General features: G+C 39.7%; 1 protein-coding gene across 1 annotated transcript in view; it reads left to right on the top strand.

Annotated features, from left to right (window-relative positions):
* Positions 1-2,025: 2,025 nt before the first annotated feature.
* Positions 2,026-15,852, top strand: part of TTC33 (tetratricopeptide repeat domain 33) — a 41,807-nt gene continuing 27,980 nt past the window's right edge. Inside the window, exon 1 of the mRNA XM_068176925.1 lies at positions 2,026-2,424. Within this exon, the coding sequence (XP_068033026.1) occupies positions 2,204-2,424 (221 nt within the window). The 5' untranslated portion in view covers positions 2,026-2,203. The remainder of the gene's footprint in view (positions 2,425-15,852) is intronic.

Raw genomic sequence — 15,852 nt, 5'->3', positions numbered from 1 at the left:
AGATGCAAAATAGTTCTTAATTTTATATACCTTTTCAGCCCTCTTGTCTTTAAGACAACCCTGGTTTGTCCTTAGTTTTGGTATCAGAAAGTTAAAGCAAGTTTCTGCAGAAGTGTACAATATATGTAGTTGTAAATAAAAGTACATTTTTATAGTAGATCAATTTTGATGGCCAAAGGTTTTCTGATTGAATTGAGATTTTTATAGGGAAGGGGAAGGGTAGAAAGGGGCACTAACAACCAAGATGAACTCAGTTGCCTGTTGCGTGGCTTTCCTATGCTTTGTGGATCTTGCTGTTGAAATTGCTTTCTTCACGTATTCCTACTGATCTTGCAGACCTTTAGGATTGCACTAGAAGCTGCCAATAGGCTGTGAAATGGAACTTCACTATGAGAGCTGCCAGAGTTGTAAGGTAGCTTATGCAGATACACCAACTGGTAAAGTGTGTTATTCTGTATTTCCAAACTTAATCTTGTTGGAGTACAATGAGTTACCTTGCCTTTGTATTGTAATTTTTTGAGTAACATGGATGAAGCTGGGCTGTCCATGTGCTATATAAATCACTAGGTAATGGATAAAAATTCATCTTGGTGGTGCAATAAGAAGAAAAAATCCTTTCATGTTTGTCTTGATATGAGTGTTTAATACAAACTTTGAGCTAAATTTTATTTTACCAGTTGATTACCATTGTGAGATACGAAGTCCTGTTCTTTAACAAAGATGTGCCTACTTCCTGTTAATTTCTTTTGACAAAGCTGAATGGCAAAAATGCTTGTTTCTAACTGTATAACTTTTTAACTTTCAAAACTAAAAACTAATTAAACATGAAATACTGAACCATCTTGTTTGAAACTGTGTACTTGCTGTTTTCTAGTGTTACATGTAAGTGGACAAGAACTGTTACACTCATTTTAAAAACAGCAGCTGTTAAAATTATAGAAGAAGCAGCAACATGACAAAGATTACAGCAGATTTTCCAGCTGGCCAGGCTGGTGCACCAGCTATACTCGCCTGATCTGACTGACGCTTTCCCCCTCGATCTTGTAAACTTTTGCTGCAGAAAAGGAATTTGAGACGGAGGAACAAACTCTGACCACATCTTTTGCGTCCCTATTGTGATGCACCTCCTCTCGCATCTTCACTGATCCTTTCCCACGAAATGGGGGAAATGGGGCTTTTCTCTCGGTGTTGGTCCCTGCAAGTAGGGACCAGTTTTAAACACTGCTGCCCTGCAGTTTTAAACCCTGTCTTCTCTTTTTGTTGAGTTTTTTTTTTTTTGTTGTTGTTTTTTTCTATTTTTTTTTTTTTGTATTTTTGGGAGGGAGAGGAGTTGAGTGTTTGGTTTGGTTTTTTTTTTTTTTTGTGTGGGGGTTTTTTTTATGGTTTGAGTTTTTTGGGGAGGATGGTGGGGGTTTTTTTGTTTGTTTTGCTGTTTTTTTCCCTTTAGTTTTTTTGCGGGGGGTGTTTTCTCTTTGTTGTTTTTTTTTTTTTTTCTTTTCCTCTTTTTTTTTTTTTTTTTTTTTTTGTAATTTTTTTTCGTGTTCTAGTTGTGGTGGTGTATTTTCCCCTTTAGAGGAAAAACCCGTGCTTGTGAGCATTCTCCTTACGGGACTTCCCGGCCGGAGCCGCCTGTCCGTGGTGGGTGGCTGCTGTCCCAGGGCGCAGTCGGGACGCGCGGGGGACATTCCCGCCGTCCCGCACCTGTCCCCGTGTGACACTCGAGCACCGCGGGCGGTGGCACTCCCAGGCCCGGCTGTTTTGTCCCCTTCGCCCCGCTCTCCACCGCTGCCTCACACGCACAGGAGCGGGGGGCCGCCGGGCGCCTCACGGCATCCAAGCGGCCCTGCCGCCCCGCGCCCGGGCGAACTACGGCTCCCGGCTGTCCCTGCCGCCGACGGGGCCACGGGCGCCGCCACCGCCCTCACTCCTTCCTGCTCCCGCCCGGTTCCTGCCGGGCCGCCCCGCCTTTCCGCTTCCTGCCGGGAGAGGCGGCCGGCGGCAGCGCCGGGTACCGCCGCGGGCGCCAGGGCTGTGCGTGCCTCGGTGGCAGCTCAGGTGCAGCCGATCGGCTAAATTTTGTGTGGGGCAGTGCCGCTCTGTGTTAATGTTTTAGCTGCGAGATGAGCGAGGGGTGATTTTCCTGCTGTGTACTTAAAAGTAAAATTACCTAACTGCTTAAAATGCATTCTTCCTTGTTGTACAGATGGCTTCTTTTGGGTGGAAGAGAAAGATTGGTGAGAAAGTCTCAAAAGCTACGTCTCAGCAGTTCGAAGCAGAAGCTGCAGATGACAAGGATCTGGGTGACGATGATGATGGTAACTGGGTGCTCGCAGCTAAGAGAAGAAAGGAAGTTCTTTCAGAAGATTGTATAAGGAAAAGTAAGGAGCTCAAGGATGAAGGAGCAAATTTGGCTGAAAATAGGAGGTACTCATGTTGTCTCACTCTTTTTTTCATTGACTGAAAAGCTGTTGCATGATACTTTAATCTCTTCTCTAAACACTAATAATTTGCTAGTATCTGCACTGAAAATTTCCATAATTTGAAAGTGATAATTTCTTTCATTCTGCCTTTACTTTTGGGTACTAAGTAAGTTTTTGTCTCTGGTCAGCTGGGAAACAAAGTATATATTCCACCTTATCTTTGCATGTTCTCATAATAACAACAACAAAGGTTGCCGCTTGGGGCATAGTGATCATGAAATTAGAGTTCTCAATATTTGGTGAAATCAGGAGGAATATCAATAAGGCTTTTACGCTGGACTTCCAGAGGGCAGACTTTGACCTATTTAGGAGACTTATTCAGAGAGTTCCTTGGGAAGCTGCCCTTCGAAACAAAAGAGTCCAGGAAAGGTGGGCGGGATTCAGAACAGAGATTTTGAGGGCACAGGAACAGACTGTGCCTGTGTGCCAAAAGATGAGTAGATGAGGCAGACGTTCACCCTGGATGGGCAACGAGGTTTTGAAGGAATTTAGGAATAAAAAGAGGATCTATCGTCTTTGGAAGGAGGGTCAGGCCTCTCAGGAAGTATTCAAGGGGGTTGCTAGGGCATGTAGAAAAAAATTAGGGGGCCAAAGCTCAGTTCGAAGTTAATTTGGCAACTTTTGTAAAGGATAACAAAAAATGTTTTTACAAATATATTAATGGCAAAAAGGAAGGATAAGACCATCCTTTGTTCTCTACTGGGTGTGGGAGGGAACTTTGGAACTGCAGATGAAGAGAAGGCAGAGGTGCTTAATGCCTCCTCTGCTTCAGTCTTTAGTGGGAAGACAGCTTCTCCTCAGGACAACTGTCCTCTGGTGTTGGGGAGCAAGGTGGGCCCCCTGTTATGCAGGAGGAGGCAGTCAGAGCTGCTGAGCTGCTTGGATGTTCATAAATCTATGAGACCAGACAGGATCCATCCCAGGATGATGAGGGAGCTGGCAGATGAGCTTCTGAAGCCACTCTCCATCATTTACCAATAGTCCTGGCTCACTGGTGAGGTTCCAGAGGACTGGAAGCTGGCCAATGTGACACCCATTCACAAGAAGGGTGAGAAGCTACCCTGGTAGCTATAGGCCAGTCAGCCTGACCTCAGTACCTGGTAAGGTAATGGAGCAATTTATACTGAGTGTCATCATGCAGCATCTATAGGATGGCCAGGGTATCAGACCCAGCCAGCATGGGTTTAGGAGGGGCAGGTCCTGTTTCACCAACCTGCTCTCCTTTTATGACCAGGTGACCCCCCTGGTGGATGCAGGAAAGGCTGTGGATGTTGTGTACCTGGACTCCAGCAAGGCCTTTGACGCTGTTTCCCACAGCACACTCCTGGAAAAGCTGGCAGCCCACGGCTTGGACGGGAGCACTCTGTGCTGGGTTCAGAACTGGCTGCATGGCTGGGCTCAGAGAGTGGTGGTGAACGGTGCTGCATCCAGCTGGGGCCAGGCACCAGTGGTGTCCCTTAGGGGTCTGTGCTGGGGCCAGTCCCGTTCAATATTTTTATTGACAACATGGATGAGGGTACTGAGTCTTTCATCAGTAAATTTGGAGATGACACTAAGCTGGGAATGTGTGTCAGTCTCTTGGAAGGTAGAAGTCCAAGTGCTGGGTACTGCATTTTGGCCACAATAATCCCCTGCTATGCTATAGGCTGGGGATGGTGTGGCTGGACAGTGCCCAGGCAGAAAGGGACCTGGGGGCACTGGTCAGCAGCTGGCTGAACATGGGCCAGCAGTCAGTGTGCCCTGGTGGCCAAGGGGGCCAACGGCATCCTGGCCTGTATCAGGAGCAGTGTGGCCAGCAGGAGCAGGGAGGTCACCCTTCCCCTGTACTCAGCACTGGTGAGGCCACACCTCGAGTGCTGTGTCCAGTTCTGGCCCCTCAGTTTGGGAAGGACGTTGAGACGCTTGAGCATGTCCAGAGGAGGGCAGCAGGTCTGGTGAGGGGCTTGGAACACAAGCCCTGAGAGGAACAGCTGAGGGAGCTGGGGGTGTTTAGCCTGGAGAAAAGGAGACTCAGAGGTGACCTTATCACTCTCTACAACTTCCTGAAGGGTATCTGGAGCCAGGTGGGGTTGGTCTCTTTCTCCAGGCAGCCACTGACAGAACCAGAGGACTCAGTCTTAAGCTGTGCCAAGGGAAATGTAGGTTGGATATTAGGAATAAGCTTTTTGTGGAAGGTGTGATAAAACACTGGAATGGTCTGCCCAGGGAGGTGGCGGAGTCACCATCCCTGGATGTATTTAAAAAAAGACAGGATATGGCTGTCTTGGTTGAGGTGGTTTAGTTGAGGTGTTGGGGCATAGGTTGGACTTGATGATCTTGAAGGTCTCTTCCAACCTAGTGATTCTGTGATGACAGAAGTCAAGAGATGAAAAACTGACTGGATCTGAAAGCTGAAAAGGTAAATAAGATGTAGGGTGATAAGCCATGCAACAAGTAACACTTTAGCCACTCTTGAAAGTGTGTCTTTTTCCCTTACTGGGAGTAAGCCTATTTGCCTGTGCACAGTGCCCAGGCAAATACTGCCAAGCAGCTAATACGCTGTTAATCTGCCCAGTGCTTTGTTAAGTCTGGTACAAGGAGCTTCTGGAAGAGCCCTCTTAGTATTGGGAGTTTGCTAGTTCTGGAAGGGTATTGCAAGAGTGGTTCCATTGTCTTGTTGTGCTTCAAGCAGGAAGTCCTTTTGGAGTCGAAGTGTGTTAGGAGAGGGAGAGGTGGACTATGAATTATATCTTAACTACATAATTTGGCCAGATCTTCACTGGAGGGGGAAGAAACAGTTCTGAGAGTAGTCCCTTTAAAATCTTCAGAATTCTTTGACATACAAATTTTTATCCTTTCTTTTAAGACCATCTTTATTGTCCCAGATCAGAGATACTATTTTCCTGGTAGAAATATTACCAAAATGTCAGCAGGTGCTCCTGTGCTGTTTGCACAGCTCCAAAGGCTTTTTGTCTTAAGAAGTATCATGCTAAAAAAGGGTTCCCTGAGCAATGTGGAAAAGAGAACAACTTGGAAGTTTAATGCAGGCAAGTTTATATATCATAATAAACATACTGTGAGTATGGTTGGGTCTGATTTAAAAAAAAAAGTAATGAATAAATACAAAATCTCTTTGAGAAAATGCTTATTTTCAAATATTTAAGTACAGTTTCCTCTTTTAACTGGTCATTTAAATAATGACACTGATCAGTGAGTGACTTCAGTTGATTCTTTTGTGTTCATGAGGCCTATAATTTCTGAAAAAAATTTTAAAGCTTTTTAAAGTTGAGTTTAAATTAAAACCAAAATAAACTTAGTAAGTTTAAGCATCCCATCATTGTATTAATCAATAGATTTAATGCAATAGTTGCATAAATCGGTTACATTAATATTAATAGTTAAAAACACAGAATGTACAAATTAATAGTCAATTAACATCTCTGTTTTTAACACCAGAAATAAATCATAGATTGGTCTACAGAAAGGTAGATCCATTCTGTCCTTTTAGGAATATAGAGATTGCTAAATATTTTTATCTAATCTTGTATCACTAATACGTCTTGCACTTACCTATATTAAACAGATTTTTTTTTATTTCTGTCCTCTGTTATACATATGCCTTCCTTGTGTTTTGCTTTGGATGTTGTATATCTTTGTGTTATTTATTGATTTTTTTTGGGGAGTATTTTTTAAAGTGCAGTAAGTCTCTTGACAGAGAGAGTGGCAGATATTCTGTTGTCGATGTGGTTTAGGGCAGGGACATACTGAACAGCAGCTAATTTTTGATGCTTTTAATATCTTCACTTGTCTTAGAAACTGAGTTCTCTGTTACCTGTAGGTTAGAAAACAATCCAAAAGCTTCACTCATGCATAAGTAGCAGTGTAAGCATTTTTTGTGAATTTAGGGAGAGCTATCTCTCATCAGAAGCACTTATAAGAACTACTGAGAAACTCTGAATGGCTTACAACAGGCATGCTGAAGTTGTTAACATATCTGTTATATCTGAGGCTCAACAGAAGTTCTCACATGAACTTAACATTTTCTATCAGTTACTCCAGCACACTCTGCAGTTCAGGCAATGATGGTGATATGGTGCTGTTGGGGTACATAACTTTCATACAGATTTTCTCTTAAAAAAATATTCACATAGGTTTCACTCTTTCTAACAGAAAGTGGTTGCTGTGATTGTGTTCAGGCCTAGACCACATAGGTCTATTTCTTGAAATACGTATTTGTGCAGCATAAGCAGACTCATGTAAATAATTATATACTTAAGGTGGACTGTGTCCTGAAATATCAAAGTGTGGTAGCAGTTAAAAAAAGATCTCAGTTGGAATGTGCAGCATTCTAGAAGAAAAGCAAAGACCTAGCACTAGAAAATAACGAAGGTTGGTTCTTGTTTGGTGTTATTTGTGGAGTGAAGAGGATCCTAAAAGAAAAACTTGTGAAGAAGCAGGGGGTGAAAAAAAAGAAAGAATGGAAGTAAGAAATTAATTTCTTATGGTAGAGAGACTCTGAGTTAGCATGCATGGCAGAAATTAATATGGTGAATTTTATAAGCAGACTCACTATTACTTAGCTAAAATGGTCATTACCACGTTTATCCTTTATTAGTCTGCTCAGCTTATATTTAGGGTAAGGGAAGGCAGTGGTGGTGTTACAAACCCCACCATGGTTTTCTTAGTCTCTGTGTACACCATAAGCCTGTTTGTGTGGATAAGTGAGATCTCACTGTTCGGTATTTGTAAGGTCGGCTCTCAGTGCTTCTCTGGGGGAGGGAATAATGAATGAGCTTCTCAGGCACCAGAATGTATGCAGCCTGTGTTATTTGCTTGCTGTCAAAGTTGGGAAGTGGTATGGGGGGATTGTTTGGGAGGTGGTGGAAACCCTCTGTGCGTTTTCAGCTTTCCTGGAACTCTTTGAGGAGTATTTATACCTGCTGTAATGTGTGTGTACATGCACCTGATAAGCCGAGACAGACAAACAGAAGAAAAACAGTGATGAAGACGACAGTGTCTGATCCATATTTTGCATTTTTTTTTGGGATGGGAAGAAAGATTAAGAGTCTACCAGAAAAACGTGTTTGACTAAGTTGATCGGCACAGTGGGGGTGTTACTGTGAAAAACACTGTTAAGGAGACTTTGTTCTAGAAATTTGATAAGTAGGCAGTGTTGAAGATGGCTTGTAAATGAGTGATCCCGTCAGAACAGCAAGAAAAGGCAGATGTGTGGAAGAAGTATCTCATTTGTATGCTTGTTTGATGGGTGAGAAGGAGCAGGGAAACAAATATATACAAACATACAGTCTTTTGGGAACAGGCACATGGTGCTATTCTTATCATACGCAGAGCAAGGAGGTGGCCTTTGATTATTCCTGTGGATTCTTTCCAACTCAGGTTATTCTGTGATTTCTATGAACAGAATATTGTCTGTTGGTGGAAAGTATGGAGAATATTAATATTCTAAAGCAGATTTTTTTTGCTTATAGGAAACTTAAAATACTGGTGAATTATCCATCTTAAGACACCAAGTGTGGATGTGCCCACATACGCTGGAGTTAAAAAAAAAAAAAAAAGAAAACTGAAAGCAATTCCAAAACCCAGCAACCCCAATCCAGTTATTTGTGTTGACAGTCCTACACTGTTTTAAATCCAGCCTAAGTTCACATGTTCTACCTTAATATTTTGAATGTAGCAATTCATTATTACAGTGTTATTTGACTGGGAAGGAGGTAAGCCTTTGGCTCTGGCTGCAGGGTTTAGTAATGGTTGAGGTGCAGGTAAACAGTGAAGTATGATGCCCTTAAATATATGGCATGTGAGAGCTAAAAGCAGGAAGAAAAACTTCTGTCAGACTTGTGTCCTCAGCGTAAATGAGCTGCCTGTCCGTGCAGTGGCTCTGCAGCCATCCCTGTGCTGTTTTCAAACCTCAGACTTCTGTAGCTGCCCAGTAAGTGGCGATAGAGCTCTTCTCAGTGTGCCCTGAAGGAGTGCAGGATTTCTGTTGGAAGTAGATGCTGTCGGGTTTAAATTCTCAATTATTTGCAATTTTTTCAGTTTTGCCAAGTACAAGTTAATATTGCTTTTGCTTCTGATTATGTTTATGCACTAAAAAAGAGTAAAACATTCCATCTTGATTGGGAAGGTAATGTTTTCAGCTGGAATACTCCTACATTAGAGGTTCCCCTATATTAAAAAAAAATCTTTCACTTTGACTCTTGGTGTCTAGATTAGACTGATTAATAATATTTTACTTCTTATTTCCCTTAGCTTTTGCAATAGCAAATTAAACAAGGACATGTCAAAGTGCAGTGACTAGACCAGATAGCAGGCCAATTTCCATGAAACTGTTTGCTTTTCTAGAGGGATTAATTTTTAGAATTGCTTCATTTTCTAATCTATTCAAAAGAGCTGAACTTTTCTTAAGGGTCATTTTTCCACATTTTAGCAGCTGAGTCTTTTTTCTCTGATGTGAATGCCAGCATGACTCCCAGATGTGATTCTCCCAGTTAGTGATTCTTTAGCTATATACACTGTAATTGAGTTTGTTTTTCTCACTAGACAATATAGGTTGTCAGATGGTGAGGCACACACCTTTAAAAAGTATGCTTAGTGTAGTGGTAAGTGAAGTGTTTACTGAAAAAATATGTCTATCAGGTGGAGCAGATTTTAACAGTTGCATTTATTCCATTTACCCATATGTTTTAGATTTAGATTATGGTAAGTACTTGAGTAAAATTAGTTATGAAAGTAATAAAATTGTTTTCAGATTATATTACTAATTAATTTTGATGGAACTAAGATGGCAAAGGATAGACATCATTGTGTTGAAATTGCTTTTCAAGTTTCAGTCAATAAAACTGATGTTACTTACATAACACAGTGTTAATAAAGAGGTTTCCCAGAAGATCCCAGCAGCTGTCTTTGGCAAAAACCTTTCTTCAGTTTAATCAGCTGATTTACATTGTAGAGTAGCCTAGAAAAAAACAGGTTGTGTTAGAGAGAAGAGGGATCCAGGGAGAGCAGGTAGCATTTGATTCAAGTTTTCTCTCCTAAACTCAAGAGTTGTTCTTCCCGATGAAATCATGAAAAGGTGAATAAGAATGCTATGTGGATATATAGGAAGCTCCTGACAAAATCCAGACCTAAAATGGATATTTACAAGAGGTGAGAGCAGAGTTGTGTAACCCAGTCAGACCACAGAGACTCTGTCTGAGTATGCAGGGGCAGGGATGAAGTTAGCAAAGCCAAAGCCCATGTGGAATTGAATCTGGCGAGGGATGTGAAGGGCAGCAAGAAGAAAGGCTTGGACAGCAACAAAAGGAAAACAAGGAAAAATCTGGGTCTTCTACTGAATGAGGTGGAGAATCTAGTGACAAAGGATGCAGAACAGGCACTCGCTGTCTGCTTTGCCTTGGTCTTTACTTCAGGAACCCCAGGTCCCACTGACCACAGGGAAAGTCTGGCTCAAGGAAGACTTACCCTTTGTGAGTCAGACTAAAGTGTTTAGATAAACCTGATGTATACAAGTTCATGGTACCTAATGGGGTCCATCTTGGAGTGCTGCAGGAGCTGGTTGATGTCATCACAAAGAATGTGCAACTGCACTTGAAAGGTTTTGACAACAGGGCATGGTTCCTGGGAGCTGACAGACTGATGGGGAGTGGTGTGGATTGTCCATCTATGTTGATACTGTGGACAGGAGCCTGAGCAACGTCCTTTAGCTGACCCTGCTCTGAGCAGCTGATTGGATTAGATGATCTCTAGATTTGCATTCCAATCTTAGCCTTTTTGAAAATATATCCCATTAAAACTTCAGAATTTAGAATACAGAAGGTAGTTCCTGTGACTTTTAAAATCTTGATTCACTAGTACAAGTATGTTTGGTGGAATACTTCTAGTAAGGAGACAGATTTAAAAAACTGCACTGCCTTCTTACCATCTCTGCTAACTGATCTTATTTAAAGCAAAGATGCTTTAAATTAAAAAAAATTAAAAGGATTGATTCAGTAGATAATCTAAGAGTCTATGAACTTTAGTGTCTGGCTTCAAGAATAAAGTCTAAATTTCTGTTAGACTGCTGTTATAGCATATTGGCAGTGTTGACTCTTTCGTAAGAGTATTCTGAAAGCCCTACACAGTTTGGATTTTTATGATTCAGTGTAGGAGAAATTGCTGGAAAATGCTTATAATGAAATCTGAAGTATGTCATAAGTACTCATGCCTACTGTTCCTTGTAGGCTGAAAATAAGTTTGAAAATAAGTATGAGTTTGGAGGCAATTTGCAGGCATAATTAGCTATTATATATAATGCTTACATCCTTCAGAGTGAATTACCAATACCAGTGTTCTGCAAACAAAATGAAAAGTTTTAGTATCAGTAATGATTTGATTAGGTTGAGAGCTTTCTTGGGTCAGTCATGCAAAATGCAGAGAACATAAGTAGATTTCACACTGTAAATAAAATTATACAATGCAAATAGGGGCCTGATTAAAACTGTCATGATTTCTAGTCAAAGTACATGATCACTTTTTAAAGTTTTTCAGTGCTTAGCATTGCTGTCTAGTTTATGTCTGTATAAAACTTCCTAACTGTTACGCTTCCTTGGGAATGCTGTACTCATCATATGCTCACTAAAGAGACAAAGGGTTTGTAAGCTGGAAGTCCTGGGTACAGAACACATGAGCTTAGATAGAAAAGACTGAACAAGTATGGACTTTGTACCTTTGTTTTTTGGAGAAAGCATGTTACAGCTTCTCTCTTATTAGTCAGAGTATGGGGATTTTTTTCAGGCCTCATAACCTTTCTACACAATTAAAAAAGTGCAGAGAGTGTTTTGCAGTGCCCTCCTGTAAGCTGTTGTGTAAAGTAAAACATTCATTATTTTGTCTAAGTTAATTTTTATTGATAGCTTTATTTTGTTCATCACTTACTGATAGAGTTGCTGCTTCCTGGTCATGCACCTAGCTGGCCACTTTCATTGAGAAGTAAGTTCTTTGCAGACTGCTTAAGTAGTTACTCTTGTTTAAGCTGTTACTTATCTTTAAATTAGCTATTTTCTTTTCATTCTGGGAAACATTATTTTCCAACAGCTGGTTATTATTTGTCAAAGCAGGAGTTCAGTTATGAAATTGTTACTAATTTAGTACAGATTTTTCTGAGAGTGAGTGCAAGAATTGTAGATTATTTAAGCTGTACCCAGAGTTTGAATAGTTTTGAGAGTATTTTTTGTTAGAATTGTTGTTCCTTGAGGATATTGAAATGTGACACCATATGAGCCATCTGTATTTGAATGTGTGCATGTTTCTGTATGTATGTATGTATTTGTAAATAGAAGCAGAAGGAATACTCATCTGCCAGCTGTAGACTGTGGAATCATTTATATATGTATTTATAGATATATTTTTCTTCAGAGAAATCATAATTTAATTGGTGCCTATGTATCATCCTGTATAATTTAGGCAGTTGTTGTTGTCAGCCAAGATAAGAATCAGTAATCATTCAAGGTCTCTTAACAGTGTGAGGACAAAGAGGTACAGCCTGTGGGGTGACTGCAGTCCTCCTGTAAACACCTCAGGTGAAGTATCTAATTGTAGGTGAGGGCGTAAGAGGAATTGGGCCTATCAGCACTATTTTGGAGGTGAAGGAAGGGCAATTTGTGTTACCCGCCTTTGTATTTATATCTAGAGGGTCTATTCCTTCTGAAATATATGAAATATATTTCATTTATATGAAATATAATTTACAGAATTTTATGAAGGAAAAGCTACGTTTTTCACTGGAGATGTCCCGTGTAGTGGTTTTTTTAAGTAAACTCTTCAAAAATATGTCTGTTTACTTAACATTTCCCCCATATTTAAATATGTAGAGAATGTTACTGGAACCAAAGAAGCATAAAAAAAGGGCTCTTAAGTGTTTCATCAGTATATATTAATTTTTAAAGTATACGTTAATGTATCTTTGTAGAGTATTCATGCTTTACAGTTCCCTTTTTTCTGTCCTTTCTCTATATATGAATGAATGCTTGTCTCAGATTTTTATAGGCAGTAAGCAATAGTTTCTAGATTTTTACATTACTTGCTGGTTCTATTGTTTTGTTCCATTTGTAGCATGTTTTCCAGACAACTTCTGTTTATGACCAGTAGGACAGTTAAATCTAATCCCAGAATGCCTCTGTGGTACTACTTAACTATATAACATACTAGACTGTAAATAAATAACATAAAAATATAGATATTGATGTCTCATTACTTTTATTTTCGTTACTCATTAGAGTAATATTTTGAATTTAAATTTTATCACTCACTGTCATAGCTGTGCTTGAAAAATTAAAATCTGTGAAAGCACATGGGCTGGCATATTTCTAGCCTTGTAAAGTATACAAAGGTGGAGTGATTAACTCTGCCATTTTTTACTTAATTTTTCTGGCAGTCTGATTTTCCTTGAATCTGATGTTTATATGCCACCTGCCAGTCTTTGAGATGTTTTCCTGCATGAACATTCACAACCTTCTGCTGCACATGAGGGACAATGAGTGTACCTAGCAGAGTGCTACTGGTGCATTTTTTTTCTCCTCCCAAGTGCTGTGTTGAGGTGAAGGGCTTCAGTGTGAGTTTCTCTCACAGTTGGCTTGAATTCTTAAACTGTCTTCATTCCTGTTCTCTGCCTGCATATTTGCTGTGATAAACTGTCTGAGACAAGGATTGTCTTTTTAAATAGGTGATATGGTGGCAGTATAGCCAGCACTATTGCCATCCTGCAGCAATCAGTTTCTGCTAGCAAGTCTGTATTGGCAGATGGCAATTAGAGGTTCATGTGAATTCTTGGATGCAAAAGTCTACCTATCAGGTTAAAGAACATGCTTGAACTTAGAGATTTTGCCTGTAACTTCAGTTAGGAATTCTAATGATGCAGCTTTTAAATGTAGGCAATTCTAATCTTTGTATGGCTAGCATAATACCATTTAGCAAAACCTAGTAATTTACATTAATAATGTAAGCAGTTTTTATAGAGAAATACAAATTGGGGGTTTTCCACATCCTTCACAGAATCACCTGTATTAATGATACCATGTATTACAACATGGATACTGTAAAATGTGATCATATCTCATTTTTTTAAAGTGACAGTTTTGTTGTTTTGTTTTTTGTCCAGATCTAGTGTTAAATACATCTAATTTCTTTTACTTGAATAATGAAACCTTTGAATTTGGAAATATTTTTTCATAATATCATTTCTCTTCATAGGGGAAACATAGGGGAAAAAATTAAGTGGTTTCCTAATTTAATAACTTTGGCCAGTTGCTCTTTAAGTCTAGTTATTGTTGCTGACAAAGATAATATCCCCCTCCACTGCTGTTGTTTTAACTGTCTCTGTCATTCATGGAATTTAATTTTGAAATAGTAATTTAGTATCCCATGCCAAATCTTTACTGAACATGATGTGTACCTGTTGTCCGTATCTTCCAAAATGAAAATATACTGATTTTAAGGGATTGTATTTGCCCATTTGGTTCAATTTTTTTTCTGCAGAAGTAGGATATGGCAGTGTACTTTATTATAAGGTCTTGGTTCCTGTGTATATTTCAGCTTGTCTTCTAGTGCCCTAAATGGCGTCCTCCATATCCCATGGCATATTTTGAAAGTATTCTTAAACTGAAAAGGATGCTTGGCAGTAAAGACATAGAAAAAAAACTCTCTATCAACATCTTGTTCAGCCAAGTTTTTGAGTGGTAAACTCAAACAGCAAATGGGGAAAATTGAGAGTGGTGCATTCTAAGTTTACACTGTAGAAATATTTGATATTGTAGGACTGATGGTTGTTAATGAGTTGACCTCATAACATTAGCTACTACCACAAGAATGACTGCTTGGAAGGGTCCTGTAAAGTAACATGTGGTCATCAAATTTATAGGAACTTAATTTATTGTGTATCTTGATTTCCTCTATTGGTTTTTGTCCCATTGATTTATTTCTGTGGCCGTTAACAATGCAGTAATTTTGTAGACAGTTGTTAAATTGTGCCAGGGCAGACTTAACTGAAAGCTTGAGCTGGCTGCATTCCCCCTAGCTTTGGTTGTTTGGAAGTACCCGGTCAAAGATTGCAGTTCTATCACTGGGTAAACTGATTTGAGTTGGGGGGCAGTGTGACCCAGTTCTGCTTCCCTTTCATTTCCACTATTTTTCCATGGTCCTTTTTTTTTTTTTTTTTTTTTTTTTTTTTTACCCTGGGGGAAGCCAACTCAACGTACCAGTAAGTCACAGGACTGCAAAGGAAGCCTGGCTGGAAAATAGTCTCTTTCTGGTTGCTGCTTCTGATCTGGTTCATAAATGCTTTTGACAAAATAGCCAGAAAAATGGGAGTGAGTGGCCAAACAGCAGGGGAAGAGAAGTTATTTCATTTATGCTGTGTTGTTGTGTAGTTGTTGCCTGTGTTATGTTACTGTATTGCACATAAAATTTGAAATGGTTATCTGTGAATTTGTTTGCACTTGCAGTTGTCACACTTTTTAAATACTCATCTGTTTTCAAATGAGTCTTTTTGTCTCACTTATGTTGTTAGACTGTGAACAAACTACTTCTAATTAGTTCATAGGGACTTAACTAGCAGTTTTTTTCTCAGATTTTAGCAGTACAAACTAAAGTACACTTTTTTGATGGGGGGGCGGGTGCAGAGAGAGTCCTAACATGACAAAAATGTTAAAATATATTGTCAGTTACTTTTGGTAAATCATCTGACCCATATGAAATTGGTGATAGATATTGTGTATTTTTCTTAGAAGGCATTTGGGTGACCAGTACATTTGTCCTGGTCTAAAAGAGAAGACTCAGTATTTACAGTATCATCCTCAATTTTATACTATGGTGTTTAAATACTGAAATTCAGATGTTTTAAACAGGAGCCATACCTTTCCACCTCTGAATGCTGTCCAGTACACTCGTAACATGTAGTCAAAGAAGTAATGCAAGCCTCCTCTCTTTCTTTTTGTGCCTTCTGAAAAAGAGTCACAGAAAGTTTGTTTTTATGAAAAACTGAAGTTTTCTATTTTGCACTCAGTTCAAACTAATGAATAATTTTTACAGGCTGCCGTTCTTAGCACGAATTGGATACATTTTCATGCTAGTCTCTGGAATTTTATGGGCTCTAGCAACTAAATGACAAGTATTAAAGCAATATTTTGTCTTTGACCTGTCAGCTGGGAATAGAAATCCAATGTAATAGACCATGCATGGCTTAAGCTTTTTGTCTTCTGCAAAAATTAGGACATTACATTTAAACAAAATGCAGTTCATTGTTGTGGGTTTTTTTTCAGCTACAGTCTTTGGGTAAGAGATCTTGGCAGTGAATAATGGATTGTATTCAGCTGGCTCCACAGTCCTATTTTTACTGTTA

The sequence above is a fragment of the Anomalospiza imberbis genome, chromosome Z (genome assembly GCF_031753505.1).
Source record: "Anomalospiza imberbis isolate Cuckoo-Finch-1a 21T00152 chromosome Z, ASM3175350v1, whole genome shotgun sequence".
Classification (NCBI taxonomy): domain Eukaryota; kingdom Metazoa; phylum Chordata; class Aves; order Passeriformes; family Viduidae; genus Anomalospiza; species Anomalospiza imberbis.
Note: the sequence above shows the minus strand (reverse complement) of the source record. Positions and strands in the feature narration are given on the sequence as shown.